This window comes from Lampris incognitus, chromosome 18 (genome assembly GCF_029633865.1).
Source record: "Lampris incognitus isolate fLamInc1 chromosome 18, fLamInc1.hap2, whole genome shotgun sequence".
Lineage (NCBI taxonomy): Eukaryota > Metazoa > Chordata > Actinopteri > Lampriformes > Lampridae > Lampris > Lampris incognitus.
The window spans coordinates 14,507,428-14,535,351 of record NC_079228.1 but is presented as its reverse complement, the minus strand read 5'-3'; the positions used below and the strand labels follow the sequence as shown (position 1 = coordinate 14,535,351).

General features: G+C 46.9%; 1 protein-coding gene across 1 annotated transcript in view; it reads right to left on the bottom strand.

Annotated features, from left to right (window-relative positions):
- Positions 1–984: 984 nt before the first annotated feature.
- Positions 985–27,924, bottom strand: part of clasp2 (cytoplasmic linker associated protein 2) — a 104,823-nt gene continuing 77,883 nt past the window's right edge. Inside the window, exons 19-42 of the mRNA XM_056298372.1 lie at positions 25,312–25,413; positions 22,186–22,359; positions 21,420–21,464; positions 20,320–20,427; positions 19,716–19,778; positions 18,887–18,993; positions 18,688–18,711; positions 18,361–18,516; positions 17,683–17,774; positions 17,503–17,566; positions 16,659–16,718; positions 16,418–16,420; positions 15,560–15,723; positions 14,847–14,925; positions 13,158–13,301; positions 11,952–12,095; positions 11,237–11,343; positions 6,555–6,696; positions 4,697–4,892; positions 4,358–4,551; positions 4,120–4,248; positions 3,806–4,012; positions 3,214–3,330; positions 985–3,063 (exon numbers count right to left, since the gene is read on the bottom strand). Of these exons, the coding sequence (XP_056154347.1) occupies positions 2,986–3,063; positions 3,214–3,330; positions 3,806–4,012; positions 4,120–4,248; positions 4,358–4,551; positions 4,697–4,892; positions 6,555–6,696; positions 11,237–11,343; positions 11,952–12,095; positions 13,158–13,301; positions 14,847–14,925; positions 15,560–15,723; positions 16,418–16,420; positions 16,659–16,718; positions 17,503–17,566; positions 17,683–17,774; positions 18,361–18,516; positions 18,688–18,711; positions 18,887–18,993; positions 19,716–19,778; positions 20,320–20,427; positions 21,420–21,464; positions 22,186–22,359; positions 25,312–25,413 (2,699 nt within the window). The 3' untranslated portion in view covers positions 985–2,985. The remainder of the gene's footprint in view (positions 3,064–3,213; positions 3,331–3,805; positions 4,013–4,119; positions 4,249–4,357; positions 4,552–4,696; positions 4,893–6,554; positions 6,697–11,236; positions 11,344–11,951; positions 12,096–13,157; positions 13,302–14,846; positions 14,926–15,559; positions 15,724–16,417; positions 16,421–16,658; positions 16,719–17,502; positions 17,567–17,682; positions 17,775–18,360; positions 18,517–18,687; positions 18,712–18,886; positions 18,994–19,715; positions 19,779–20,319; positions 20,428–21,419; positions 21,465–22,185; positions 22,360–25,311; positions 25,414–27,924) is intronic.

Here is a 27,924-nt window from a genome sequence, read left to right as displayed (position 1 = left end):
TTTCAAACAAATCTCACAATTCTTGCACCCATGCAATAACGGCGAAATCAACGAGTGAATAGAGCTTCCCGTTGCACGCATTAGTCAAGGCAGCCTGGCCTGCACGGCGGGTACAACCCCGGGGGTTGGGTAAGGAATGGTAAATTAGTTACTGAGGCTATACAGCCTAAGGAGCAGATGCAGACCTGACTTTCAGTTTTGACATACGTCTTCGCCTGTAGCTCACGTCGCAAAGAATGCTTTGCACAAACCAAATAACAGCTTTGAAGGTGTCTGGATCAGGTTAGTGTAGATACTTGGGCGCCATATCAGTTAGTGTGTATCAGTGAAAGACGAGTTACAGCAATGGAAACGAGGCCGTTGGGAACACTGAATTTTCAACTTCATGCGACACAGAGAAGTTGCGGGGAAATGGGGAAAAACCTATTGATAATAAGCTGGACTGAATGTTATTCAATTAAAATCAGGACTTGATGCTTAAATGTTTTGGGTGCTGTGATGTCAAATGGACATTTTGGTCCCGAGAGCAATACTGTCAATAATTGTAGTTAGGCATAGCTTACTCATTCAATCAGATCGATTCTGCGACTTTTGCCGTTCCTCGTCTTCAAGTAAAGGCAAGCTGTATTCTCCAGTCTATAACAAGAAAATGTCATTTTAATGAGACTTTGCACCAAGGGACATTTCCATTCCAAACATGTCTGTGAATGTTCTCGTTCATCCAGGTCATTGTTATCCAAAGGAATTGAATCAAGTGCAACTGGACTTGGTTATATATCCGTGAAGACGTTTCGCCTGACTAGACTAGCTTGGTCTAGTCAGAAAGGCATGAACTGATGAAGCCTCTTGGATGAGAGGCGAAACGTCTTCACGGATATATACCAAGTCCAGTTGCACTTGATTCAATTCCTTTGGATTCCATTCCAAAGCATAAGATGGCCCAGGCACCTTGATTGCAGATATCAAGAGACAGTGTTTATCATGGTCTGTACAGGTTCTTTATTCATGTAATTTAATTGTAAGCACAGCTTTGTAAATGCACAGAGTAAACACAACAGTGAAAACTAGAATGTTACTCACATGAGGGAAAGAATGACACAATGTGAAGAGAAAAAGCATATGACATTTTCTCAGATCTGTAAATAATACATTTCTACAAATTTCTCAGCAAAGAGAAACCAATTTGTGAGAGACTACGGCACGCGCAACAGAGAAAAATCAAGTCAATGATGGGCACAGGTGCGCGCGTGCCCCCCTCTCCTCCAGGGACTCTCCTAAATGACACCGTTACTGGATATTTCCTTTTAATATATATAGATACATATCCACTATGTGACAATAATAAGCCATGTCCAGTCATTCTTCATGGAGTAAGGACCACCCATCCAAATTCCTCCACAGCCTGTCATAGGGTACACCGACCCAAGACAAGTTAGGAGCTACGGAGGGCACCACAGGCTTTTCTGAAAGGGGTGGACACTGTTCATGTTAAATTTAAAAATTTTCCTTAATGTGACTGCAGGCCAGACCCAGATAAAAAGTTCTTTAAAATTTGTCTCATGCATAGCCAAGCACATAACACCTCCTATACTTCGGACTCTGCCAATGTAAGTACTGTGAGCAGGCATGACCTGCTGTGTCGCGTGCTTATGAGCATTAGTCCTGTACTGGGTTGGGTCGTATCTTGGGCTAATCAGCACCTTTTGAGAGCAAGAGCGGGAGGTGGAGAGAGAGAGAGTATGTGTTTGTGAATACTGCAGACTTTAGAAGCCTCTGCAGTTGGGTGTCCAGGTGGTGTGGCGGTCTATTCCGTTGCCTACCAACACAGGGATCGGCGGTTCAAGTCCCCGTGTTACCTTCCGGCTTGGTCGGGCGTCCCTACAGAAACAACTGTCTGTGTCTACGGGTGGGAAGCCGGATGTGGGTATGGGTCCTGGTCGCTGCACTAGCGCCTGCTCTGGTTGATCAGGGTGCCAGTTCGGAGGGGAGGGGGAACTAGGATGATCCTCCCATGCGCTATGTCCCCCTGGTGAAACTCCTCACTGTCAGGTGAAAAGTGGCTGGTGACTCCACATGTATTGGAGGCGGCATGTGGTAGTCTGCAGCCCTCCCCGGATCGGCAGAGGGGGTGGAACAGAGATCAGGGCGGCTCGGAAGAGTGGGGTAATTGGCCGGATACAACTGGGGAGAAAGGGGGGGGGGGTCCCAAAAAATAAAAAAGAAGCCTCTGCAGTTAAACCGCATTGCCCTTAACATACCTTCACTGTGAGCCAACGTTAATATACACCCCTCGCAACCTGGTCCCTGGAACCCACTGTTAAAGAATAAACACACTGGCCTGTCCTGTATGTCTCGTGGATTTTGTGACCCTAAACCTCCTCCAAGGACAAAGCCAACCCCACCACCCTTTCTTCTCTGTTGCTAAAGAAATGGAGGTCAAAGGGCATACTGTTGTTTTCAGGAGGGCCAACGGAAATAAAGAAGGCGGAGATGTTAGTTAAATAACTTCATTTTAGGATGTTTTAATGACAAACCAGGGTGGAATATGGGTGTTGTGCCAGCATGTGTGCGTATGTGTTTATGTGTGTGTGTATAGATGTCTGTGGAGCAGGGGGATCCAAGGGTCAGGAGGAGTTTAGTCCAAAAGCCAGAGACCAGGGAAAATCCTCGACATTGCTCCGGTGAGCTACAACACTCCTCTGCACCACAACTCTCATTTAGCACTGGGGCAGGATACATATGAAGACAGAGGGGGATTCCAGCAAAGTGTGTGTGTGTGTGTCATTGAGTATATTTGCGCCTCCATATCTGCACAAATGAATGCTAGTGTGTCTGCGCCTGTGTAGGTTTGCTTTTGTGTAAATGCGTTAGGATGTGTATTTTGCTCATGTGCCTGTTTGGGTGAGAATTCACATGTATATGTGCATTTTGTTCTGTGGGCAGAGTTGCAGTTCTGTGGTCAGCTAGTTGGGAATGCTGTCTCTCCTATAGGCCTTCAGACGGGGGTTCGCTACCGCTGGAGCCAGACTGGGCACGCTTGATGTACAGATTCAACAACTTCAGCTGGAGACATTGGGAGACAAAGAATGAATGGACACAATCAATTCGATGTCCAACCTTTTTGCTTTACATTGTCAAAGGAAAATACTGAAAGTGAGATTCTTGCAGAAAGCTTTAAAAGCTTCTAACAAATGAGAGAAAACAACAAGTCACCTTGCTGCTGGAAAGTTGGCTGAGGTGTGGTTTGAGGTCTTCGCCTATGACTGAATAGATGGCCACCAGGCAAAACACGCAGGCTTTCCTCACACTGCTCTCAGAGTTGTCATAACCCTGGCCAAAGAGACAAACGTGCTGCTTTAGTTTGCAGCTCCATAGGTGGTGTTTGAGGTTAGAGGGGATTTTATGGCTGGAACGTGAAACCTTGAAAACTATGAAAACACTAGGAAATAGGCAAAGAGAAGCTCAGTTTACAGCAGAGTTGAGGAAAGATTCTGCTCTTAGTAACACCTTATATTCTTAAACAGATAAGGAATAATTGCATATTCCACTGGGATATGTACAACCTTGCATATTTTGTGAGATTATTTGGTCGAAAAAATTCTGTGACAGCAGAAAATGGTGATTTTGTCTGTACAATAACACCCACGCGAAATCATTATGGTGAATTAAGTCCAGTTTACAACATAAAGAAGTTCTGCAAAGTACAACTGACGGTGTAAAACAGAGTAACTCTCTTTTATAAGAACATCTGTGGTCCTGGAGACTGAGCTATCTGTGAGTGTGTGCGCACATTTGTCTTTGTTACCTGTATTAACCCTGGCACTATCTCAGGAAGCATGCTCACTAGGCAGTCGCGGGGGACCCTCTCAATGACCTTTGTCTGCATCTTGATGGCCGCTAAATTGATGGGGTAGTCAGCTGACTGGATGATGGGACATAGCACCTTGACACACTGGTCTGGGCTGATGGACAATGCCAACATAGCCGCTGTCTCCTCCGCCGCTCGTACTACCTACACACACGCACACACACACGCACAAGTTTGAGTAACAATTTCTGCTGGGATTTTGCTTATGTACATGTTGAAGTGGTATGTTTACCACTAGTTTGTGTGTCTACCTCCTTGTGAGGGTCTTTGTGTGCCTCCAAGGCCTTCATTATTGTGAGCTCGGCGTAGTTCTTAAACCTCCAGGGCTGCTTGCTGAGAATCTCCCTCAGCACTCTCAAAGCCAGAGCCCGGATCACATGCTGAGAGACAGCCAGCAGAGGACAGGGGAGAGATGGAGAGAGTGAGGGTGAGAAGACAATTTGTGCAGACTTTGGAACATCAAGAGTGTATGTGTGTGTAAATGTTTACCTCTCTGTCACCCAACGTCTCCAGCAGCAGGAGCAGGATCGTCTTGAAGTGTTCGTCCCACACCTGCAGGGTGTTCTCACGAATCAGCTTTAGCAACTCACACAGCGCCGCCTTCCTCTCCTCCACACGTTCATTGTGATTGGATAACTCCTTTAGTAGCTCAGCCACCAACTCTGACTGGTCCAGGCTGCTGTCTGTCAGGGGCAAAAGGGCAACGAGGAATGTGAAAAGAAGCATCAGTATGGCATAAAGAGTCTTCTGTGTGGGATGTTCCATATCGTGCATGTGTCTAAAGTGGTGTTTGCATGCACACATGTATAAACGTGCTTGTGTGTATACCGTCAGTCAGCTGCTCAGAGTCGTCTAGGCTAGTGTCTTTGAGGATGTGTTTGAAAGGGGAGTCAGAGAAAGGGTCGCGGGCCCCTCTGGGGCTGGAGGAGAGCAGAGTGGTGTTAAGGAGGGACGTTTTGTTGTCCAGCGCCATACGACCGCCGTCCACTGTGTCTGCTGCTTTGCTGTCTGTCCCACTGCCTCCCTGGGGGACAGAGACACAGCAGGATGCAAAATGTCAAGCTGACTTTGAAAAGAGCATGTCACAAAGACAGGAAATATAAAAGTCCTGCCATCCTAAATGGTGACAGCGTTTCTTGTCAAGATGTAGGATTCCTTTCCTGCCAAGGAACAGATCTTTTGGTGTGGACGACAGCTAAGCATCTTGTGAATAATGTGAACTGTGATGATGGGAAAACAACATAAAACATTAAATGCACACCCTTAACAAAGCCACAAAGTTTTAGATCAGGGGTTTTCAAACTTAGCAGTTATGGGGACCCCTAGACTGGTCCACTTAATATCAAAAGGTCCTATCTAAGAAGCTCCTTTGCCGTCTGTCCCTGTTGTAGATGGGGGATTTGTGTGGCGAGTGGAACCTCTGACCAGAGCAGTAATTATTCCACGCTATCTGTGTCCCCATCTGGGGAGTAAAATAACTGCAAAACTGATCATTTTAGTGGGGAGATCACACACCCCACTCTGGGGACACATGTTAAAGAGACATCTCCGACCTGATGTTTTGAACAAGTTCTCCAAGCTGTGACATCAGCGACCCTGGTGCTGGGAGAGTCTGAGACATACTAGATATACTACCAGGTGAGAACGGAGAAGGGCGAGGAGCTTGAAAACATCCAAACCACTAAATGCCATTCTTTGATTGGCAATTTGATGAGTCAGGTGCATCTTGATTGGCACACTGATGACATGTGGGCTGGTTCAATTTCAGACTTACCCCCTTGAGTAAAATGTCAGGGGGTGTTAACCCTGCATGCCATGTCCCTATATGGCATTGGAGTATTAGGAGGGACTGCAGGAAGAGCTAACCCTTGCTGTTCTTTGTATCCTCATAAATCTGATCTTAACAAGTGTAAAATCTAGGCAAACAGAAACTTACGAGGATATTCTCACAATGAAAACCATTTCAGAGTAGGTTTCATTCCAGTTAAATCCATAAGAACCCATGAACATGATTTTACTGGAAGTTATGGTTGATCGTTTACGCCCACCCTGGTCTTGTTGACACAAAATGTACACTTGAAAGTTCCCAAGCCATGGAGGGAAGGGTGGGACAGATCAGGTATCAGGGCCACCTAAGGCTGTGTATGCTTGTTTGTGTAAAAACTGGCATCTTCAAGTCCTAGGAACCAAGCTGTGAGACAAAATTGTACTTGGCTATGGCAGCTTTTCAGCCTTCTGAGACTACAGACTGCTGTACTACACTGCTATGGCAACACCGAGAAGAATGTATTGACATCATTACATACTGACCGATGTATCAGTCCATCCAATATTTCCTGTAACCCCCATAGTGGGAAAACTGCCAGTACAACGAAAGTTAATCATCTGGCCTATCGAGACATACTACCTGTTAGCATCCTGGCCTGCCTGAGGCCCAGGAGTAGACCAACGCCAGTGCCATAACATAATGTTAGCTTCCATTACAGTTTCTTACCATATGAAAAACATTAGTTCAAAACCCGTAAAATCGCTCTACTTCACTAACAATTCTACAAAGAGAGCTGCTATAAGGCAAGAGATGTAGAAAGCAATACCAACAACATGACGACACAACAGTCTGACCAGATGTGACAGCCATCCCTCCGCCATACACAAACGTCAATGCATACAAACATGCTCTACCCACCTCCTCTCCTTCCCTTCGTCTGATTGGTTCGTTCATGTCCTCCTGGCTGCGGACGCTAAAGTTCTGGATGGCCTCTGTAACACCTTTCAGAGAGCTGTAGATGTCTTCCGAGTTCATGTTCTCGGTGTCGTAATCAAACGCACTGTAAACGCACACAAAGAAAAAAATGTGTCATCATGTGGTTGTGCGATTACGGCCAAAATAATAACCATCTCCTTGATTTTTGTAATCAAAATTGTGAATTATGTTTACTGGTCTGGAAGATTGGCGAACTAAGTTTTACTGTGTTAGTGGCAACTTACTGCCAATTACAAGTCAAGAAAAATAAACTTGCATTCCACAGTATCACTACATGCAGCACTGTCGCAGTGAATCAGAGTTCTGCTAATGTAGTCTAGCTGATATTTTTGTACACCTTGGGCCTCATGATGTATAAATGTTGCGTATGCAAAAGGCATTTCCTATGTACACACAGGATTTATAAGTAAATTTGACGTGACAATGTGCATATCAAACTTTGACCCAGGCGTACACACATTTTAGAGTAAGTGGGAAATTGCACCTCCCACAGCAAAGTCATGAAACAAAGCTCAATGCATTGCACTCAGTTGGAAGTACAATTTGTTTTAAACAAGTTAATCAACATACGGTCACAGCCTATATGCAGTATCACCCTTCTTCTATGAAAAGAATATGATTTTTTTCCCTTCCCAACACAAATAATGGCTTTTGAATTGTGCCTATACAACAGATATACTACGTACAAGGATCCGCCATCCTTGCACACAACCATCACACTGGCACCAAGTGGCACGAGGTAATTTTGCTTTAACATATGCAACGCAGTGTATTTGGACCCAGTTGCACAGAAGAGGCAGAGGCAGTTGGTCAAGTATCACGTCTCTTTACTGGACTTCAGCTAAACTCAAAATAACAAAAGACTACTGCCAAACAGGGCAGGCAATACTGCAAACTTGAGTAAACATAAAATACTAAACAAAGCAAACACTCTCTCACACAGAGGAGGCAGATGAGGGTTCAGGATCCAAGCGCTTCCACAGAGAAATGTGAAGCCTCTCCAAGACTCCACCAGGAACGTCTGCAAAACACCCAGTCAAATAGTCCCCAGCACAGGTGCACACCATCACAGGCCAATCAAGGAGACTGGGGGCAGGTGAACCAAAGCACCAATCAGGAGATGGGAGAGCCCAGATCACAGACCCTGACAGGTGCACCTAATCACAGGCCAACCAGTACGCAGGTGCCACTCATACTGGCTGGTTGCAGGCCGATAGGGAAATGTCACCTGTTGGCTGCTGATCCTCTGGCCAGTGACCATGTCAGTAGCCCCCTCCCAAGGACGGATTCCAGGCATCCCAAACCCAAAGGACCCAGCAGGATGGACAGGGGGCCCAGGGGGAGGATGAATGGGGCCAGGGATCCCAGGTGGACGGCCAGGACGCAGAACATCTCCGGTGGACGGGCAGATGGATGACACTGATAGTACCGCTGTGGCTGGAGGGCTGCTGGGCAACCAGACTTTGGAGGCGGCAGGACAGCTGCTGGGGAAACAGACCTCAGAGGCGGCGTGGCGGCTGTGAGGGAACCGGACCTCTGAGGTGGCATGGTGACCGCAGGGGAAACAGGCCTCGGAGGTGGCGGGATTGCCGCGGGGCAAACTGACCTCGGAGACGGCGGGATGGCCGCACGTGGAGCAGGTTTCAGAGGCGGCGGGACGGCCACCCATGGCGCAGGTTTCAGAGGCAGCCCGGCAGCTGCTCGTGGAGCAGGTTTCAGAGGCGGCCCGGCAGCCGCTTGTGGAGCAGATTTCGCAAGCGCCCCGGGGATGCTGGGCGGCTGCGGCTTGGGGACGCTGGGCTGCTAAGCCCAACTGGCCGGTGGAAGTGGCCAGCCAAACAGGAAGCTGTAGACGGAGTTGGCCAGTGTGGCCAGCGACTGGTAGTCGGACAGGACATCAGCTGGCCGTCGAGGAACATGGGACTGGCGGAGACTCCAGGGACCTCCCCTGGCCAGGCGGGTTCCCCAGAGTGGGTCCAGGGCTGGAGCCGGCTCGGCACCACCATTTGATTGGTGGTTTACCGGCCGGTAGGCAGGCTGGCGGCTAACAGGTTCAGTGCCCGCAGACTGGGACACAGGCAGCCTGTAGGAGTCGGCTGGTGTGGCCGGTGACTGGTAGTCAGACAGGACGTCAGCCGGCCGTCAAGGAACATGGGACTGGCAGAGACTCCGGGTACCTCCCCTGGCCAGGCGGGTTCCCCAGAGTGTGCCCAGGGCCGGAACCGGCTCAGTACCACCCTTTGATTGGTGGTTTACCGGGCTAGGAGACAGGCTGGTGGCTAGCGAGTTCAGTGCCCGCAGACCGGGAGACAGGCTGTAGCCGCTTGAGAGCGGTGGTGAGGCTGGTGATGGCGGCCATCATCTGCTGCTGTTGAGCCTGGACCTGCTGCAGCTGGAAGCGATCCGCTGTCAGCTGCTGAAGCATGGGGTTGATCTCTTCAACAGAACTGGAGATGGAGCGGACACTCACCTCCAGCGACTGCAGCTTGGTATGCCGTTCGCCCAGAACTGCACCTTGGGTGGTAATGGCGGTGCGCAACTGCTCTAACTCTGTTGGGTCCATGTCTGGTCGAGTCTTGCTGTAACGCAGTGTATTTGGACCCGATTGCAGAGAAGAGGCAGAGGCAGTTGGTCAAGTATCACGTCTCTTTACTGGGCTTCAGCTAAACACAAAATAAAAAAAGACTACTGCAAAACAGGGCAGGCAATACTGCAAACCTGAGTAAACATAAAATACTAAACAAAGCAAACACTCTCTCACACAGAGGAGGGTTCAGGATCCAAGCGCTTCCGCAGACAAACATGAAGCCTCTTCAAGACTCGACCAGGAATGTCTACAAAACACCCGGTCAAATAGTCCCCAGCACAGGTGCATACCATCACAGGCCAATCAAGGAGACTGGGCGCAGGTGAACCAAAGCACCAATCAGGAGATGGGAGAGCCCAGATCACAGACCCTGACAGGTGCACCTAATCACAGGCCAACCAGTACGCAGGTGCCACTCATACTGGCTGGTGCTGATCCTTTGGCCAGTGACCGTGTCAACACATCATTAAATTCATTTTGGTCACAGTGTGATGGCTATGGAAGAATTACACCATCACCGTTCAGATTAGTTCCCAAGAAGCCTTGTTTTGCACTTTGCACTGGACACAACACATCCTTGGAAGCATAAGGACTGCTTTAACACTAGAATGACCAAGACGCTCATTACGACCGGTTTGCATTTTCAAAGCTTAATAACTATGTGAGGAAAAAGAGATAGACCTGCCGCTCCCTAAATGCTCCTAAAATTGCATATATTGTATTAAAATGAGTTTTAGATCAATTGAGGAGAAAAAAAAAAGAAGCTAAGATCTACCTAAAATGACCATGACCGGTCAAAATGTCCGCTAGTAATTTGTGCGTGATCGTGTGCGTCATGTCAATATTTACGACGCATGTTGGTCGCATCATTTCCTTCGTGAACTTCATTGCTCTATCCTAGAAACACACTAGCGGTCTCCAGTGCAGAGTAACAGTCTAAACTTGATTATTTCCAACATGTCTGGGTACAGACACCGTTTCAGACGCACCATGATTACCACCGAGGCGTTGCAGTATTTAAAGGCATTGGACAGCGGCCATTTTAAATTGTTTGAAAAATAGTACTAAAGTTGTTAAAATGTTAATTTTGGTGTCAGTCGTTTCCTAACAGACATACTAACATATGTAATGCATTAATATCTCAATTGGGTATTTATCTTGACCGCTCATGGTCGTTTTAGGTAGGAGTGAAATCCTGGTCGTTCTGGTGTTGAGGCAATTATTTCCTATTTCTGAATTCAATAAATAATCAAGTATCGCAATTTAACTTGACTTTATCTGTGAACAAAGCTACGCCTTATCAACACAGCTTATAAATAAATGCACGTGTCGTGTCAGTTGTCTCTGCGACAGTAACATAACAGATGGCGCCGAAATCTAAGAAGTTATCTGGGGCCTATTTAATGTATTGTTGTTCATCTATATGCTAAACCAATCCATCACCTCTCAGATGACAGGGCTTACCTGACAGGACTCTGACCCGACCCTGGCCCGCCCAAAGTGCATTAGATGCTGCCAAGCTCAGACACTTTTAGATGTGATATGTTGAATCTACATGAAATGGCGATGACCCAGATGATACTCAATACAAACATGTATTTTTCAACAAGGTCTTTTAATGTCCAGCTGACATCAGTTGAGATAATGTTTCAAACTGCTGTTTCAAAATGAGAAAACTCAGCGACTCACCATCAGCACTGATAATAGTTTGTCATAACGCCTCTTTCTCTGCTACGAACACCGTCCGTTTTTTAAATATTTCAACTGAAATACCACCGGTTTCAATATCCATTTATGGCTATTTCTGTGCTTGTGCACACAATTTCAAATTAGTTTGGGATTTATAAAGGTTTTCTTGTTTTGTGCGTACCCAGGTTTGTGGTGTAGCTTCTATGCAAAGTTTTATACTTGAGGTCCCGGGGATGTAGCATTCTGTCACATGAAGAGTGACCGCCATCTTGATGAATTCAGTTAAGTGGTGGGAAGTAGACTGACTGTGTTTTTGAATGCGTGTTACCTTGGTGAAGGGGTGTTCTGAGAGGTGTTGGTGGGGGAGGTGAGCGGACTGGACCAGCTGGCTGGGGATCGAGGGGTGTGACGTGTTAGCGGGCTTCCCATCGGTGCCTTAGGAACAGGGAATCAAAAATGTTAGGTCTGCTGTACCATCAGCATCCAAAATACAATGATCAATGAAACGGGATCAATCCTTTTTTTATGGGGAGGGGGGGGTTTGCCCCTTTTTCTCCCAATTGTACTTGGCCAATTACCCAATTTTTTCTGGAGCCATCCCGGTTGTTGCACCACCCCCCCTGCCGATCCGGGGAGGGCTGCAGACTACCACATGCCTCCTCCAATACATGTGGAGTCACCAGCTGCTTCTTTTCACCTCACAGTGAGGAGTTTCGCTAGGGGGATGTAGCACGTGGGAGGGTCACGCTATTCTCCCCAGTTCCCCCTTCCCCCCTGAACAGGCGCCCCGACCGACCAGAGGAGGTGCTAATGCAGCAACCAGGATACATACTCACATCCGGCTTCTCACCCGCAGATGTGTCCAATTGTGTCTGTAGGGATGCCCGACCAAGCTGGAGGTAACACGGGGATTTGAACCGGTGATCCCCGTGTTGGTAGGCAACGGAATAGACCGCTATGCTACCTGGACGCCTGGATCAATCCTTTAAGTGAGACTACACTCACACTGATCCCAAGTGTGTGTGTGTGCGTGTCGGAGAGACCTGTGCACTATTGCCAGTATTCCTCAGGTGGTTTTGGAGCAGCTTGGTGGCTCCATCCTGGAAGGTTTTGGGCAGGGCTGCCAGCAGCATGGTGAACTCTGGAGTGTTGAGCTGGAACAGGGAAATCAGCACCGACTGGGCTGCCTAACAACACAACCACACAGAGCAACACAAAACTCTCACAGAAGGAAAGACCAAAAACTTCTACATGTGTTTCACACAGCCCTTGTTCCCCAAGCTTTCTCATTCTGCTGTGTTTGCATGAGTCTGAAAACATTAAATATATCAAAAGGAAATAAAAAAAATCATATATTTATTGTTACCCCAGTGATATTTCAAGAAGCTTTATTGTCTGTCACAATGAAACAGAAATTCTTGTTTGACATGTCTCATACATCAGACAAAACAGACAACAAATTAAAAAGGCAGAATGAAAAGGTTAATAAAAATTGAGAATGGCAAAAGTTCAAAAAATGGGTAAAAATATAAGTTATTTAGTGAAACGGATAAAGTGCTTATTTTAATTTATTTAGGGTGCTTATGGCTCAGGGAAGGAAGGAATTTTCGAAAGTGTTTTACTTGGCCAGGGGCTGGATGGGAGTAACTCAAAGAACTGGAGGGGTCCTGTGTAATGAGGGTGGCTTTTTCAGTAATACATCTCAGTATACAACTCAGGTAGTGAAGGTTACATCGAGCCTGTTATTTCACTGGCCTGAACGGTGATCCAAGAGTTTCATTTTGTTTTTAACGGTGACAACATCGTACCAGCAAGCGATACTGAAGCTGAGTAGGGATTCAATGAGTGTATTATTGTACAGTCAAAACGACTTGGCTCACATTAAAACTCCTGAGCTCCCTCAGCAGGTACCGGCGCTGCTGGGTTTTCTTGTACACCAAGTCAGCGTGTTGGGAGAAGGACAGGGAGATGTCTATCTCTGTCCCAAGGTATTTACAAGGTTCCACCTGCTCTACCAGCTGCCCTTCCAGTCTGAGTGAGGGGTTCAAATTTCAATATTTCAGTGAGTGGAAGACAGGCTGGTAGTTTCATCTCTGAGTGTCTAGGTAAGACTCATTTGCTAAATGTTATCGTGCTTGAACTGAATTCTGACCCTCTGCCCCGTCACAGTGTCCAGTAAGTCATAAACATTATCGATGGATCAGACGTCATCTCTGAGTGAAATCGCAAATCCATCTCCACTCTCGTACCTTCCGGACATCAGAGCTCTTCGGTTCAGTGGTCCACGTGATGATGCGGGAAACGGCCAACCGTGTCTCGCTGGAGTTGACAAAGTCTGGCGCCTCCATCTGTAACGTCAGTGTCTCAATATACTTCAGAATGGCCACCTTCACCTGGATAGACACAGACACAGACACACACACACGCACACGCACAGGCAAAGAGACACATGGACATATTTATGCAAGGCATTAGTTAACATTGTTGACAAACAGCAGCATTACACTTGCTCTACATGGCCAATAATCAACCTGCAAGTGCACATATTGTAATGACAGAACTAAAGACAATCATCACACAGGACTACAACCACAAATATTCAGTCATCTTGTGCAGCCAGGGGAGATGTGCATCTCTTGGGGTAGATCTGAGAAATGAAATGATTTGATGAACTCCTGTCTGAGGAAAGTGTAATGTTGAGTGGTTGGAAAGGATTCAAAGTGTGTTCATGATCATGTTTTACAAACAGGTGGACACAAATGAGTCAAAAAGGAAAATAAGGACATCTGACAAAGACAAAAAAGGAACCAACAGTCAAACACAAACATTCAGTGCAGCATCCCAAACTCCACAACACCTGCCCTCAATCAGTTTCTTCTTCTCTACACTTTCTACAAACTCTCTCTTTTACATCCTCTCTCTGTTCACCTACATCTACCTCAATGACCTAAGCCGGCTCCTGGGAAAAATAACAAAGAAAAGGGGAAAAAAAAAAACGTAGTAGAATTGCGCGCGCCACTGAATCGCTCCCCCCGGAGCGCACTGACCTGGCAGGACTGGTTCCAGGCTGCGACCTGCTCGTCTAGAGAGCAGGCATGGCGGCGCGCTCTGGGGGGGAACAATTTTACCCCGGACCCTCCCCTGCCTCGCCCACAACACGAGCTCCGCACAGGCTTCAGAGAGAGAGAGGAGAAGCACCGTGTCAATCAACAAAGAGAGAGAGAGAGAGAGAGAGAGAGAGAGAGAGAGAGAGAGAGAGAGAGAGAGAAAGAGAGAAAGAAAGAAAGAAAGAGGAGGATATTTGGAGGGGGGGGTAAGACAAGCTTGAGGAATGTCAGAGTGAGAATAGAGATAGAGGAAGGAAACTTAGAGATGGACACAGTGGGAAGGGAAAGAGAGGGAGGTTAACAAGGGGGAAAGAATGCAGTAGGAAGGGGGGGATATGATATAGGGAGAGACTAGGCGGAAAGACAACATCAGGAATGAGTGAGTGTGAAGGAGGGAGGTTAGAGGAGGGCGTGGGATGGGGGATAGGAGAAAAAGGCGTGGTTGTATTGATATTAGTGACGACAGCAGAAGAACGTTTCTAACAGAAAAAAGTTAGGGGAGGTCATGGGGGGGGTGATAGAGCAGGAGAGCTTGAAGGGTGAGTCCAGACTGCAGTGGAGCAAGAAGCAAGTGGAGTGGGCTAATTGGAGGCAGGGCAGTCCAATCAGAGCCCAGGGTTCAAGGCGAGCGGGTTGGGGTGGAGCCGATATGGGCAGGCATGGGTTCATACCAGTGCAGCAGTTACCATGGTTACTTAGTCCCTGATATTCCAGTCTCCACTCCGTTCATCCCTTTCCCTCTCTTTTCACTTACACACACACACACACACACACTTGTTTCTCTTTTCCATGCATGCACACACACAAGTATCAAACGAAGTGGTCATGTACCTTGAGGTTAGGGGTCTGTGTCTGGTCCACAGTGAACCGCATGAGGATGGTGAACTGGAGGTCATTGGGGAAAGACTCTCTGCAAGAGAATTGAAGGTCAATTCAATATTCCCGAACATGACTTCACATCATACATACACACAAAGAGACATATAGCATATAGACAGATTAGATGAATAGATTAGACAGACAGCGAGACAGAGACAGAAAGAGAGGAAGAGGGAGACAACAGAACACAAAGACATTTTGGGAGGGATTTGATTCAAAACTAATGGACTGAAACTATTACTCAAACAACTCGATTAAGATAATTGTGTTTTTGTTCCTCGTGTTAGTCATTCCTCAGCTCTGCAGAGTTACAGAACAGCGCAGTAATGTTTGGAAGGTGAAATATCCAAATTGGATTGAAGTAAATTCAGATTCCATTCCAAGTCCCTAATTAGTTAATACCTAGTTTTATTTTCTCCAGTGAAGAATTTCTCAGTTCAACAAACTGTCTGCGTATTGGCCAGAATACTCGGTTACTATAATCAATAGTTGCAGCCCTGCAGCCCTAGCGGCAACACGTGTGGCACCTGAGGTTGGAGACAACCACTCATCATGCTATACTGGCATTCCTATCACAAATAAATGCATCAGCAGCAGAAAGGCCTCAACTTTCTGTATTCTTCCTTGACTGTATGCGTGTGTGTGTGCGTGTGTGTGTCACTGACCGTGTGATGTCCAGAGCTCTCTGGACTTTGGCCTGTACAGAACCCAGTAGATCAGCTCCCATCTTCTTCAGCAGCTGGGTAAGCAGCACAAACAGCCAGTCCTGCAGGTCATCCTTATGGACCAGGATAAAGTCCACCAGTGTCTCCAGGAACATGCTGAACACCTAAACACACAAAATCCCACACACACATACACATAGGGGAATGGATTATACACTCGTTTACTGACACATGCATACAATGTCCCATGTGCACACACAACAAAGCACCCCTACATAAATGTGCATTTGCAGTTTACTGTATATGGGATGTGTCGCTGGGCTCTTATGACAGTAATATTAGTCACAGCGGTTAAGTTTTGAAGTTCTCTAGTCATCTGGACAACTTAATCATCTGATCATACCCAAGCTTATTAATAAGGAATCAAAATGACAATTCACTTCAGATATTAATGAGAGACACTCCGTAAACATCTCTGCGTACTGACTGTTTCTGCAAGACAGCACGATGACAGGAAATTAATCATCATGTGACACTGTCGAGGCCGGTTAGTGTGTAGTACGCTGTTGTCTTGGTGACAGCCATTCACGGCCCACTCAGATTAGTGAAGCAGTTTCACAATCAAACACACGAAGCATGGAGAGGTGTTGTCATTCAAGTGGCTAAACTTACTCTCTGCAGAGTTCCAGACGGTGGGATTGGCATGGCGGGGAGAGAGAGAGACATATCCATTAGCACGCTGACAAATGATACACAAACACAAGGTCAAAAAAGTGCACACCAACACACACACACACACACACACACACATTTCTTATAGATGCAATACGAAAATTGTAACTTCCATGAAAAGTTGACTCTCTGCTCATGTTTCTACTGTTCTAGAAAGCGCTCAACAAAATTAACTTTCAGATAGGTAACGCATCTGCATGAGATACTGGATTTGAAGAAAAAAGTCTTCACTGAAAAGTAGAATTTCTTGTCTACACAACCCTAGACAAATGAAAGAAAAGAAAAGCAGACATGGAGAATGACAGGGAGTGAAAGTGGTCTGGAACAGACAGATGAAGGGAGGAGAGGGTGTCAGGGTGAGATGTACCTTGAAGGAGGCTGAGCTTATACCGGATTCTGCCATTCCATACACCCTGCCGGAGTCTCGCTGAAATTCATCAAATCTTCATGTCAAACGAGGGGGAATGAGAGGGGCTCACACACCTGTCTGCAGGTGTGTGAGGGGGGGGGGGAGTAGAGGCGGGAGGGGGGGGGGGGACTCAAAACGCCGGAGGAAAAGAGGCGGAGTTAGAAAGGCCGAACCGCAGCAGGTTAGTCAGGAAGAAGAGCTGGCAGCCAAAGAGTGTGTATCCTTATGTGTGCTTGTGTGTGCGTGAGTTTGTGTTTGATCAGTGTGATCATTTCAGACTTTGCAGGGCGAGAGGTGAGGGGGGAGAAGTGGGTTGCAGTGAAGTAAGTGTGAGCAAAGCCAGTGGACTGGCTGACGAATACTGAGAGAGCAATCCCATTGGACAACGGAGATTGTGAGGTCACACGCAAACTCAGGTGTGGCATGCCGTTAGAGAACAGTAAACTACGGACGCACGCACGCTCTGCATGCCTGTGTGAGTGTAAATATGCATGAGTGTTTCAATTGAAGGTGTATTTTGACTCGTTTATCCCTTATCTTTAAGTGACTGCAATTAAACATCTTTTTTAGTCTGCAAGTAAAAAAAAAAAAAATGTGTGGGCATTAAATTTATATATTCATTTTCCCGCTTTCGGCAGAATCCGGTACAGTGGAGGATGACGGTGTAAACATCAACAAAGTATTTGAAACCAAGGTAAAATAAAAGTAGGTGAACAATGACTTTATGTGTTATCGTGGGCTGAAGAGTACACTGTGTGCATGTGTCTGTGTGAGCAAGCACTTAAGCTGCATGCACCCATACCTTACTGTGAGGGTCCGCAAACATCCTTGTGAAGATTTCACATAGTCTCTTCAGCTCCACTCGACTGCGGACAGAAAAGAGCCTCAGTTAGTGAAAATGACCGACCAATAAAGCCTGTAGAAAAAATAACGTTTCCCGTGATAGGCTGACAGGTTAAATCTAGCCCTCTAATTGGCTAACCTAAGGGTGCGCTGGTTCTTGAGCAGTGCCTGCAGACCCAGAAGCCCCTCCTTCCTCTCAGACCAGTTGGCACTGGCACAGCGGTTCAAGACCTGGTAATGGACACAAGACACAGACACAGACACACACCACTGTTGTGACTTGTGTGTCAACATCATACCTACTAAGATACCGGTAAAGGAAATTAGGCCACTTCTCTACTAAAGAAAGGTACTGAAGACTTTCCTTGACACTTAAATTCAAACAAAGGAAGCCATATTTCACCTTTTCCACACATAAAGGAACAATACCTTTTCAAAATAATCTCATCCTACCCTTAAATCCTAATTGCCCTCATTATAATCAAGGAAAAATTCAAGCTCAGTAATGGGTGTTTCATTAAATTTAGTACTCAGAAGTGATATCAGTAGTCAAAATGTTGTGTTAGTATATAAACATTTGCTGCATATGAATACAGCTAATTGAAAAATATAGGTGAGTGTGGAATAACGTCTGGCATGCTTGCCAAACCCTCTGATCAAACCATGACGGCATACAATTTTAGCAGGGCTGATCACAGATGGGAATCAATTTTCCAGCCCTTTGTAGCATTGGTGTCTGGCTCGACATACATTGTTTAGTTCAATTACTTAAGCGGAGTGTTGACGGTGATGTTAATTGGCTGTTATGTTCACCAACCTCAGCAACGTCCTCCGTCTGTCTCATGTAGGTGGGGATGGCTCCTCCATTCCGCGAGCTGTAAGATCGCTCCGAGCAGGCGCTGGACGCGTCGCTGTTGGCATCGTCATCGGAGTACATGCCGTAATTTTCGTACCGCCGCCGTGCTGGCTTCTTCTGCGGGGAGGAGGGGACGCCAATGTAGAGAGAGAGTTTGAAATTTAGCTGAGAGAAATGACAAGTTGCAGTAATGACAGGTCACGATATATCTGCTTGACAAAGGCACTAGAACGCACACGGTAACACAACTAAAGACACACACATATGAGGCGGGGGGAAGGAGCTGACCTTAGACCGCATGTCTCCCAACAGCTGACAGCATTAAACAGAGGCAGAACCATGGGTTAGTCAGAGAAGACTCACTCACTCGCTCTCACCAGGAGCTGTGAGCTGCTGATAGCTTGCTCTGATGTGTGTACATTGAATAGATTAAAAACGGGTTCTTGTGCGTTTGCTCATTATTTTGTGCATGTTTGTCTGCTCTTACCAGTGCGTCTGCAAGAGCCTCCTCCACATCTGAACCTGTGTTGAGGACCCTCATGGCACTGACTGACGAAGACAGGCGACTGGACTGGCTGATGCCAAACCCTGATCCTGTGGGCAGAGACAGACAGAGAAAGAGTGAGAGAGCGAGAGAAAGAGAGAGAGAAATCGAAACAGAGGTGGAAAGGAAAGGGGAATAGAGGAGAGACATATTGTAAAATTTGAGATATCCCATTCAGAGTTCTTTAAAGACCAACTCTTGAGCTCACTCACTCCTCGGCATTTCTCCAAACTGCCAGATCACTCATCTGCTGTTTTCATCACCCAATCTCTCACTTGGCTCACACACTAAACATCCAATAAGTCACTCCAGTTCATGTGATGTCTGGTTACTGACACGATAACTCTGGATATAACAGATGCCCCTGGGGAAGGCAAGTATCATCAACATAAGATATAATAGGGTATGTGAGCGCATCCACATCAGGAAGGATGGAGCTAAAAAAGAAAACAAATGAGCACTGGGAGGAATAATACAGAACAAAAAACAGGCAGAATGGTCACTCTGGTGGAACTGGTGGAATGGCTGCCGGCATAACTGAACAGGCGGAAACATGCGATTCCGCCAGAAGCATCGACATTCCCTGCAGCAGAACATGGGGGCGGGGGGGGGGGGGGACAATGGAGGAGAAAAGAAAAGGAGAAAATAACAGTAGAAAGATGCAGAGGATGGGGGGACCCCCCCCCCCCAGAAAAGCAGACTTGACAGAGAAGAAAAATAAAAACTAGGCAGGAGGATGAGTAATGGAGAAATAGAGGTACTCAGCCTTCACCTGCAGCCCCAAAAGCGTCAGGTGTGTGGAGAGCTCCGGTGGAGCGAGAGTAGCTCCGTGTTGCTGCAACCGAGAACAGACACACACACACGTGCACGCGTGCGTCGACAGTCATACGCACGTGTGCGCATGCACACACACACAGACACACACCAAGGAAAGAGAAACACACACACAACCCCCCCACCACACTGTTAGAACAGAGTGTGAGAGAAGCAAAAAGAGGCCGACAGCTGTGCAAAAACATGCCCAGGGTGTGAACGTTTGTTTTTCAAATCACTCTTAATGAGTCCGATCCGATTCCTTTGCAGTGTATGCCTCTAGGACCCTGCTGTGAAATTCCAACATATTTTCTGTGATGAGCATTATCAAAGCCCAGAATAAACCAGATCTCTGATGCAGTCGACCAGCTGTCCCCTGCTTTTGGGAACAAGAGACAGAAGCCTTATGTGGGAGACACGATCAACTGCCAGGATCTGAACACAACGGACTCTTTTCTAGGTCTCGCTCCCTTTCGTTTGTTGTCGTACCCATCCCATTTTGCTTTTATTGCAACACAATCCACCGACTCAGGGGGTGTCTGTCCGCGGTCCATGCTACTCACCAAGGGGTGTGAAGGAGCGTACGGGGCTGGTGTCCCGGCTGCTCTCCCTGCTGGCTTCTCTGCTGCAGCCCTGACTCATACTGGGCCGAGGGATACGACTGCCCCGGGCTAACGCCACCAGGGGTTACCACACCGCACCGTGACACGACAGGGCGGGGGGGGGGGGGGACAGAGAAGAAAGATGAGAGAAGTAGGAGTAGAGAGAGAAAAGAAAAGGACAAGGAACAGCAAATGGGAAATACAACAAGAAGAAGGTAGACAGAGAAGTGGTGAAAGAGAGGGGGATAGAGTGATAGAGGGAACAGTACAAGGACAAAAAGACAAAAACAGAATAGAGACAAGAGTGACAAACTGATAGAAACAGGTAGGAAATAAGAACACAGGTCTGATGGCCCTAAGGGGTGCACCTTGACTCCAGAGAACAGGGGGCGCACAGAGGGAGTTGACTTGGGGGAATCAAGGCACACCCAAAAGGAACACAGGAGCCCTGGCCTCAAGAATCACATGTAAAACGTAAGTTTCATATTCACATACACTCACGGACTCGCTCATTGTGTCTCCGCTTCTCACACACAAGCACACCAAACAGACAAAGGAAGTGATTAAGGATGGCTGAAGATAAAGATCAAGAGGTGGGAAGGGGAAGGATCTGCGTTTTCACCCAATGGCATCGCAATTAAGGTCTGTTCATTGGTCAGTTTCAGCACCCATCTGGGCAATCAGGGTTAATCACAGCCCGTGAAAGGGTTACAAAGACCCAATGAAGCTTCACAGCAGATCCTGTGAGGGTTTCATTCATCGGCCACTGCCGACTGGTTAGTACGGAGGGGAGAGATGCTTTCCAAGTTCGCAGCAGCATAAAGGCTTGTTGATCACCGCGTAACAACACAGCCAGGAAAGTCAGCGATTTCAGGGTTGAGAAGAGATGGGTTCTGGGAATATGAGGCGGCAGGCCACAGCCTGATGGATTGGATTGTGAGAGATCTCGACTGATGCGTGGGATTAGAGGGAGGGTGAGATGGTTGAGAGGTGAGGAGCGTAGAGGATTGATGAGAGAGACAGAGGACGTCTGGGTAGTCTGGCGGAGGTCGGAGCCTTACCTCCTCGGCTTGCACCGTTGTAGATGGAACTAATGCTGGAGGGAGCTAGAGGGTAGAGGGACAGGACAAGAGAAGGGGTAGGAAGGAGGAGAGGAGAGTAAAGAAAGGGGGAAAGGAGAAAAGAGGATAAATGAAAGAAGGAAAGGTGGAAGAACGGCAGAAGAAAATGAGTTGAGGTTTGACAGTTTAAAGAGATTTCAGTGTTTTTCTGCTAGATATGTGTACTGCATCCAAGTGCACATGTATGGTTAGTGGATAGATACATGACATCATGTAACCCTTGTACTACCACAGTCCGTTCTGAAACTATGAAGGGTAATCAGTGTTAAACTGTTAATAATCGGTCATGACATCAACAAAAAACACAGAATCCAAAGCAACAAGCGGACCGAGAGCAGACCACCGGTACATCTGAAACTCCTTCATGCTTAGCTTTGTCAAGCACAGTAACAGAGAGCGCAAGCCAAGTAAACACTGGACAGAGCATACTCATTCAACAAGAGGGGAGGACTTTATTAGTTCATATGTTATGAATGAACCAACAGACAAATTCAGGTGGGTGGACAGAGGGAGATGGTCAAGATGAATTGGTATGAGTGTGTGCACACATGCCTGTAGTGCTTAAGTGTTTGAGAGGCAAGAAAAAAGTTTTGCAAATGGAAGTCGAAGACTTTCAAGAAATACAGCAAGAAATGACGAATTTGCGCGACTACAGAGTGTGTGATTAAGTGTGCTCACTTTTGAATTTGGTTGCGTGTATACTCACCAACAGACAGGCGGGTGGGGGAAGAGTCTCTGGAGCAGCCCTGGCTACGGGGGATGCGACTACGTCTATGGCTTGCCCCTCCTGCCCCGGCCAGCACTCTCTGTGCCCCAGAGCCCATGGTGCTCAGGGCTGTACTGGTCAGCACACGACCCGGAGAGCCGCTCCGACTGCCCGCTGCACAAAGGGATAGTGACAAAGGGTGGAGGCCAAGAAGAGAGATGCAGAGGAAGAAGTCAGAGACCGGCTTATGCAGTAGAATGCACACAAACAGTGAAAGCTGCTATGCAGGCTAGAGACTCCATAAACAAACCAATTCCCTTTTCTGATGGACAAGAGGAAGTTGAATAAATCAGATACTCAAACACTATGGGATAGGAAAAACACTCTTACGCTGTATACGGAGACATAACGAGTCTTGTTATTACTACTGTATGGACTTTTGTACAATTATGACTTTGGTGCCCAAGTTTACAACTCACAACAGGCTAGAGCAAGATGTGCAACATCTGCAAACCAATGCCTTGCATGGTTTCCAAGCACTTTTGATGGATGCTGTCACACACTCGCATCAGAAGCAAGCTGACACTACAGAGTTTGATGCCATAAGTGAAGGATTCTTAGCGAGGTGGTTTGGAGGTCATCAAGAAAATCTATTTTGATTGAACGGGTGACAGTTTCTCCTGCGTCACAACTTCCTGTTTCCAAATGCAAAGGCCATAGAGCCAATAGCAAAGAAGGTGGAGGACAGTTGAAGAGCAGCTAGCTCTATAGTGCGGGAAATCAAGCGTGTAAATAGACTGGCGAGGAACGAACTCACTTGCCCAAAACACAAAGCTGGAGCTACGTCAAAACCAACACTCCAAACTTGACACACTGACCAGAAAAAAAAACACACACACACACACACACACACACACACACAAAAAGAATTCCTAACTACAACCACACATCTTTTCTGCACAACAGACAACTTCTAAACACAGAGAGTCTAAATTCTACCACCCGGTGACATGGCGCTAACTAGGTATGTGTACTGTAAATGACAGAGAGGAAGTGGGTGACAGCTAGACTGTCTTGTCAGCATCTTTATCCCAGAGTGTGATTCTAGTCAATTAAAAGGTTTCTACATATTGTCCAAAAACACTGACAGGGATGGCAGCACTGATCACATTTATGACAGGTTTTATGATACAAACCATAAACTATGTTTGCCTCTCCTTTTATTTGATCACGCCTTCCTCTTACAACCCTTTCTTGTCTCTCTTCTGTTTGCCCTCCATCCACAGAGAAAAGCTACTATGTTAGCTTGGCAAGGCTCGTAACACCGGTTTCAATACTTCTTACCGTTTTAAAGTCTGTGTTATAATGCTGCAAATTGAGGAGGCAGGTGAATTCGGTTAACGTATTTCCCTAACATAAGCCTGTCCTCTTACTACCCTTCTCATTTTGGGGAACTTTCCTCGTTCTCTTAACCCCCTGTTCTCTTAACCCCCCTCCCTCTGTGCATCTGAGACCACCTATCGTGCCCCTGCTCTCTTCCCCTGCTGCGGAAACACAACCCCTAAAGCAGACAGGCACACAGTGCACAAACTTAAAAAAATTAAAAAATAAATAAAAAAAAGGCTCCCAAAGCAGTGGGTTCAGCTTGGGTTGTGGAACAGCCATGTTAACAGTCTTGGCATACAAGTCCCAGCATGCCTCAGCCAGAGTGGGTGTGGAGTTTTAAGTGACAAGTCTGAGTGCAGGTGAGGAACAGAGGAGGGGTATTAAAGTTAGAAGGGGTAAAAAGAAGTAGCGTTATGATCTTACCACCAACGGGGGTAGCAGACTGAGATCCTGAGCCATTAAGCCCGTTGGTTGGGAGGAGGGGGAAGCAGAGGCCAAGGGAAGGAATAGCAGATTAAACCAGATGAATTATGAGGGTTAGCGCACAGTGTCATGGGAGTTAGAACACGGAGCATGATGGGACGTCCAGGCGTTCCAGACTGAGAATGGCAGCTGAGCCAAGACACTCTGAGCAAATACGTTAATTTACTGGTAGAAAAAAAAAACTGCATAGAATAGGTATTAAAAGCGCTACCAAAACAAACACACACACTGAGGCAGCCATAGATGGTGGACCAAGAAGAGCGGTGGTATGTTGGGACAGCCAGCACGGCATGTGGATGAGACAAAGTCTGTTCACAATGAGGAAAATCAAAAGGCCCAAAAGTAAATATGCTCTAAAAGCTCACATATGCACTCAAAGCAAACAATCACACACACACACACACACACACACACCCTCCAAATCTGTCAGACTCTACTTGGCTGCTCGTTCCTCTCTCTCTCTCTAGATGCTTTTATTCGGCTGGGGCTCAGCTCTTGATCGGAAGGCTCCCAGTTGCAACTCCCTGGGCCTGCGTTCCAATCACGGACCAATCGGTTTGTCTTTTTTAATGTTGGGGGTCCTCGTGGGTGGCGAAGCCGTCAGGCCAAAGGAAGCATTGTTTGGATTACAGGATACTTGGAAGGCAAGCACAAACATCTGCTTTCATGCTGCAGGACTCGGCGCTGTTTGTTATGCGTCTGGTTAGCTGGATATTTGGAATACCTTGATTGACAGCCAGAGCCAGGCTAGAGCAGCCAAAACGAACTCTCCACCACACCACGCGTAGTGATAAGACACAGCATGCACAGAAACGCACCAGCACGCACACACACACTCATTCATTTGTCCCCACATAAAACACACTGATCAGAATGAGAGACAGTAGGTGGGCCACCCTCCCCGCCGTGGTACACAGAAACACACAAACTCTTAATCTGACATACAAACAGAATACCTGGCGTGCAATCGGACTCGTCGGAACCTGAAGGATAAAAACATTTTTATGGAGTTTGTTGTTACCGTGAGGGCAACAGGTACAGTAAACTCCAAAAAGAGAGCCCTAACAAACCAAACACATACACTTGACCCACAAACGTACATACAAACTCTCACACTTTTTCCTACTCTAACAAAACACTTTCACCAGCTTTGCTGTTTGTTTCTATGATTTTGTGTCAAGCACAGCGACATATCGGTCTGTTTGAACCAACGTGTGGAAGTGCTGTTGCGTGTGTGTGTGTGGTGTGTGTACATACGTTGTGACTGGGACACCATCTTGGTGCGACTGCGTCCCCGGGAGTCCACCTGGCTAGTCGCTCCACTGGGTGTGGACAGAGGCTGTTTGGTTCGCAGGCGCCCTAGACGTGTCCGGGGGGGGGGGGGGGGAGAGAATCATCACAATAGGACCAAGAAACATACCATGTAAAAAAAAAAAGTACAATCTTCTTTAGGCAGCATTTCCTTTTTTGCATTTATTTAACTGCAGTGGGTTCCCAGATAGCCTTCATTGACAAATGTCAATAATTATTACTTAACTAGCGACTTAAGATTACAGTATTAAGAACCAAAAAGGTAGGTGCCATTTTGGCCCTATTCTGAATCTTTTAACCAAAATTCACCGCAGAATCTACAACCATGTTTACAGGAAACACTGCCTGCACAGTAATCCAGTTAATAAAGTAGCACTGCAGATGCAGAACGAAGCCTTAAACCTATGAAGCACTACAGCTGACTAAAAGCTACTACTGCTGAAAGCTGCCCGATGGCACATTTCTAAACTAGACAGTCACGTGGAGCTTTTCATCCATCCACCCAGTCAATTAATCCACCCAAGAGATCTCTCTCTCACACACACACGCACACACAAACACACACAAAAGATGTTTCAGCTGACTGTCCGATAGTAAGCATCGGGACATTTTTTTACAACTGGCTGTTTGTCTCCTGAAGTTCCCTGATCTCCTGTCTTGTAATTGCCAGGCAAGTGTGGCATTTATTAGTCACTCAGCAGTGTGTGGTATTTCACTCCACCCCATACTAATGAAGTGTCATATTCATTACCACCTATAGGGTGTGCTGTCCCACCAACTTAACTCTAATAGCTATCCATTCAACCATTATCCCGAACCGCTTATCCTGCTCTCAGGGTCGCTGGAGTCTATTCCAGCAGTCATTTGGCGGCAGGCAGGGAGATACCCTGGACAGGCCGCCAGGCCATCACAGGGCCCACACACACACACACACCCAGTCATACCTAGGGACAATTTAGGATGGCCGATTCACCTGACCTACATATCTTTGCACTGTAGGAGGAAACCGGAGCCCACGGAGCAAACCCACGCAGACATGGGGAGAACATGCAAACTCCACACAGAGGACGACCCGGGATGACCCACCAAGGTTGGACTACCCCAGGGCTCAAACCCAGGACCTTCTTGCTGTGAGGTGACCGCGCCAACCACTGCGCCACCGTGCATTAAGTGTTAAAGCATGCATCTGATAAAACTCAACTGTGCAGAAAAGGATCTAAAAGATAATGAATATTACCTAAAATGGTAATAAATCCATAGCCAGTTTTGAAATATGAAATAAGCAATTCTGATGGCTAAATGGTTCCAAAACTCCCAGCTGGAACATCCCTTGCACACACACACACACACACACACACACACACACACACACACACACACACACACACACACAGAACAGTCTTACCATGGTCTGTTTTGGTCCCTACAGGCAAACAGAGAGGGGGCAGATTGTAAGTTTCACATCTTATCCATCACCCAGATGGGTAAGATGTGAACAGACAGACAACGACATAACCTTACACTGCTTACTCAGGTGAGATTTATGGTTCCACGTCAAGGTGGCTGTGGGTCCCTGCTGTAAGTGCCCAAGACATAGCATTTAATTTATATGACTACGTAGAAGCCTTCAACTGTTATTGCACCACCGCAAACTAGATGGCAGTTTCGACTGTGCTATGCCAGAGCATGCAGATAAATCAGGAAACCAAGTAAGTAATTGTGTCTACATTCTCACACTGACAGGTAAAAAAGCCAGCGAACAGAAAGTTTGCAATGAAAATGGCTTTGCAAGATGAGTAAAAAGAGCTCATTCTGTTTGCACAGTTAATAAGGAGAAAATTGCATTGGAAGAGGAGACGGTCTGTGAGACCACTAAATGGGTTGAGGCAGGAGGACAGGGATGGCCACAAAACGCAAGTGATGGATGGACTACCAGCATCAGGAACGAGTAGCAGGTAAGCTGCCAGACAAGCCAATCACAGCTCCTGCGGTGTCTGTGTAGCCCCCTTAGCCTCCACATGCAGTTAAATTTTTGAGAAGGAGCCCGCTGGCTATGGCGGAGCCCCTTTCGTATCTACAGAGACACCGCCATAGACTGTGAAGGAGCCTATGGTCACATCACACAGCAACACCTGAGCATTCATTATTATTCGATGCAAGCCGTGATAAGGTTTACAGATGGTAGCTCAATGACTGATTTTCCTGTGCAGCTCGGTTCCATGACCCTCTCTGACCCGTGCAACACTCACATGACACTGAATGGACTGCTCCAGAGTCAGTTCGTTAAGCTCCTTTTTCTTAAATAAGATTAAACCTTAGCAAAGCAGGAGAACATCTTAGGTGTGGAATTTGTCAGATTCATGAGGTGATGAGTTGTGCTCCGACATGAATGGGGTGCTATGTGTAACAAACCGACAGCAGGGGGTGCTGTGGCCACAGAATGTGATGACTGAATGAAAATGGAAGTGGAAGGAGATGATGAATGGACAGGAGAAGAGAAAAGAGAAGCGTGAGGTGATGGCACTGGAAGCACAGTGAGATGATCTTACCATCCGTTTT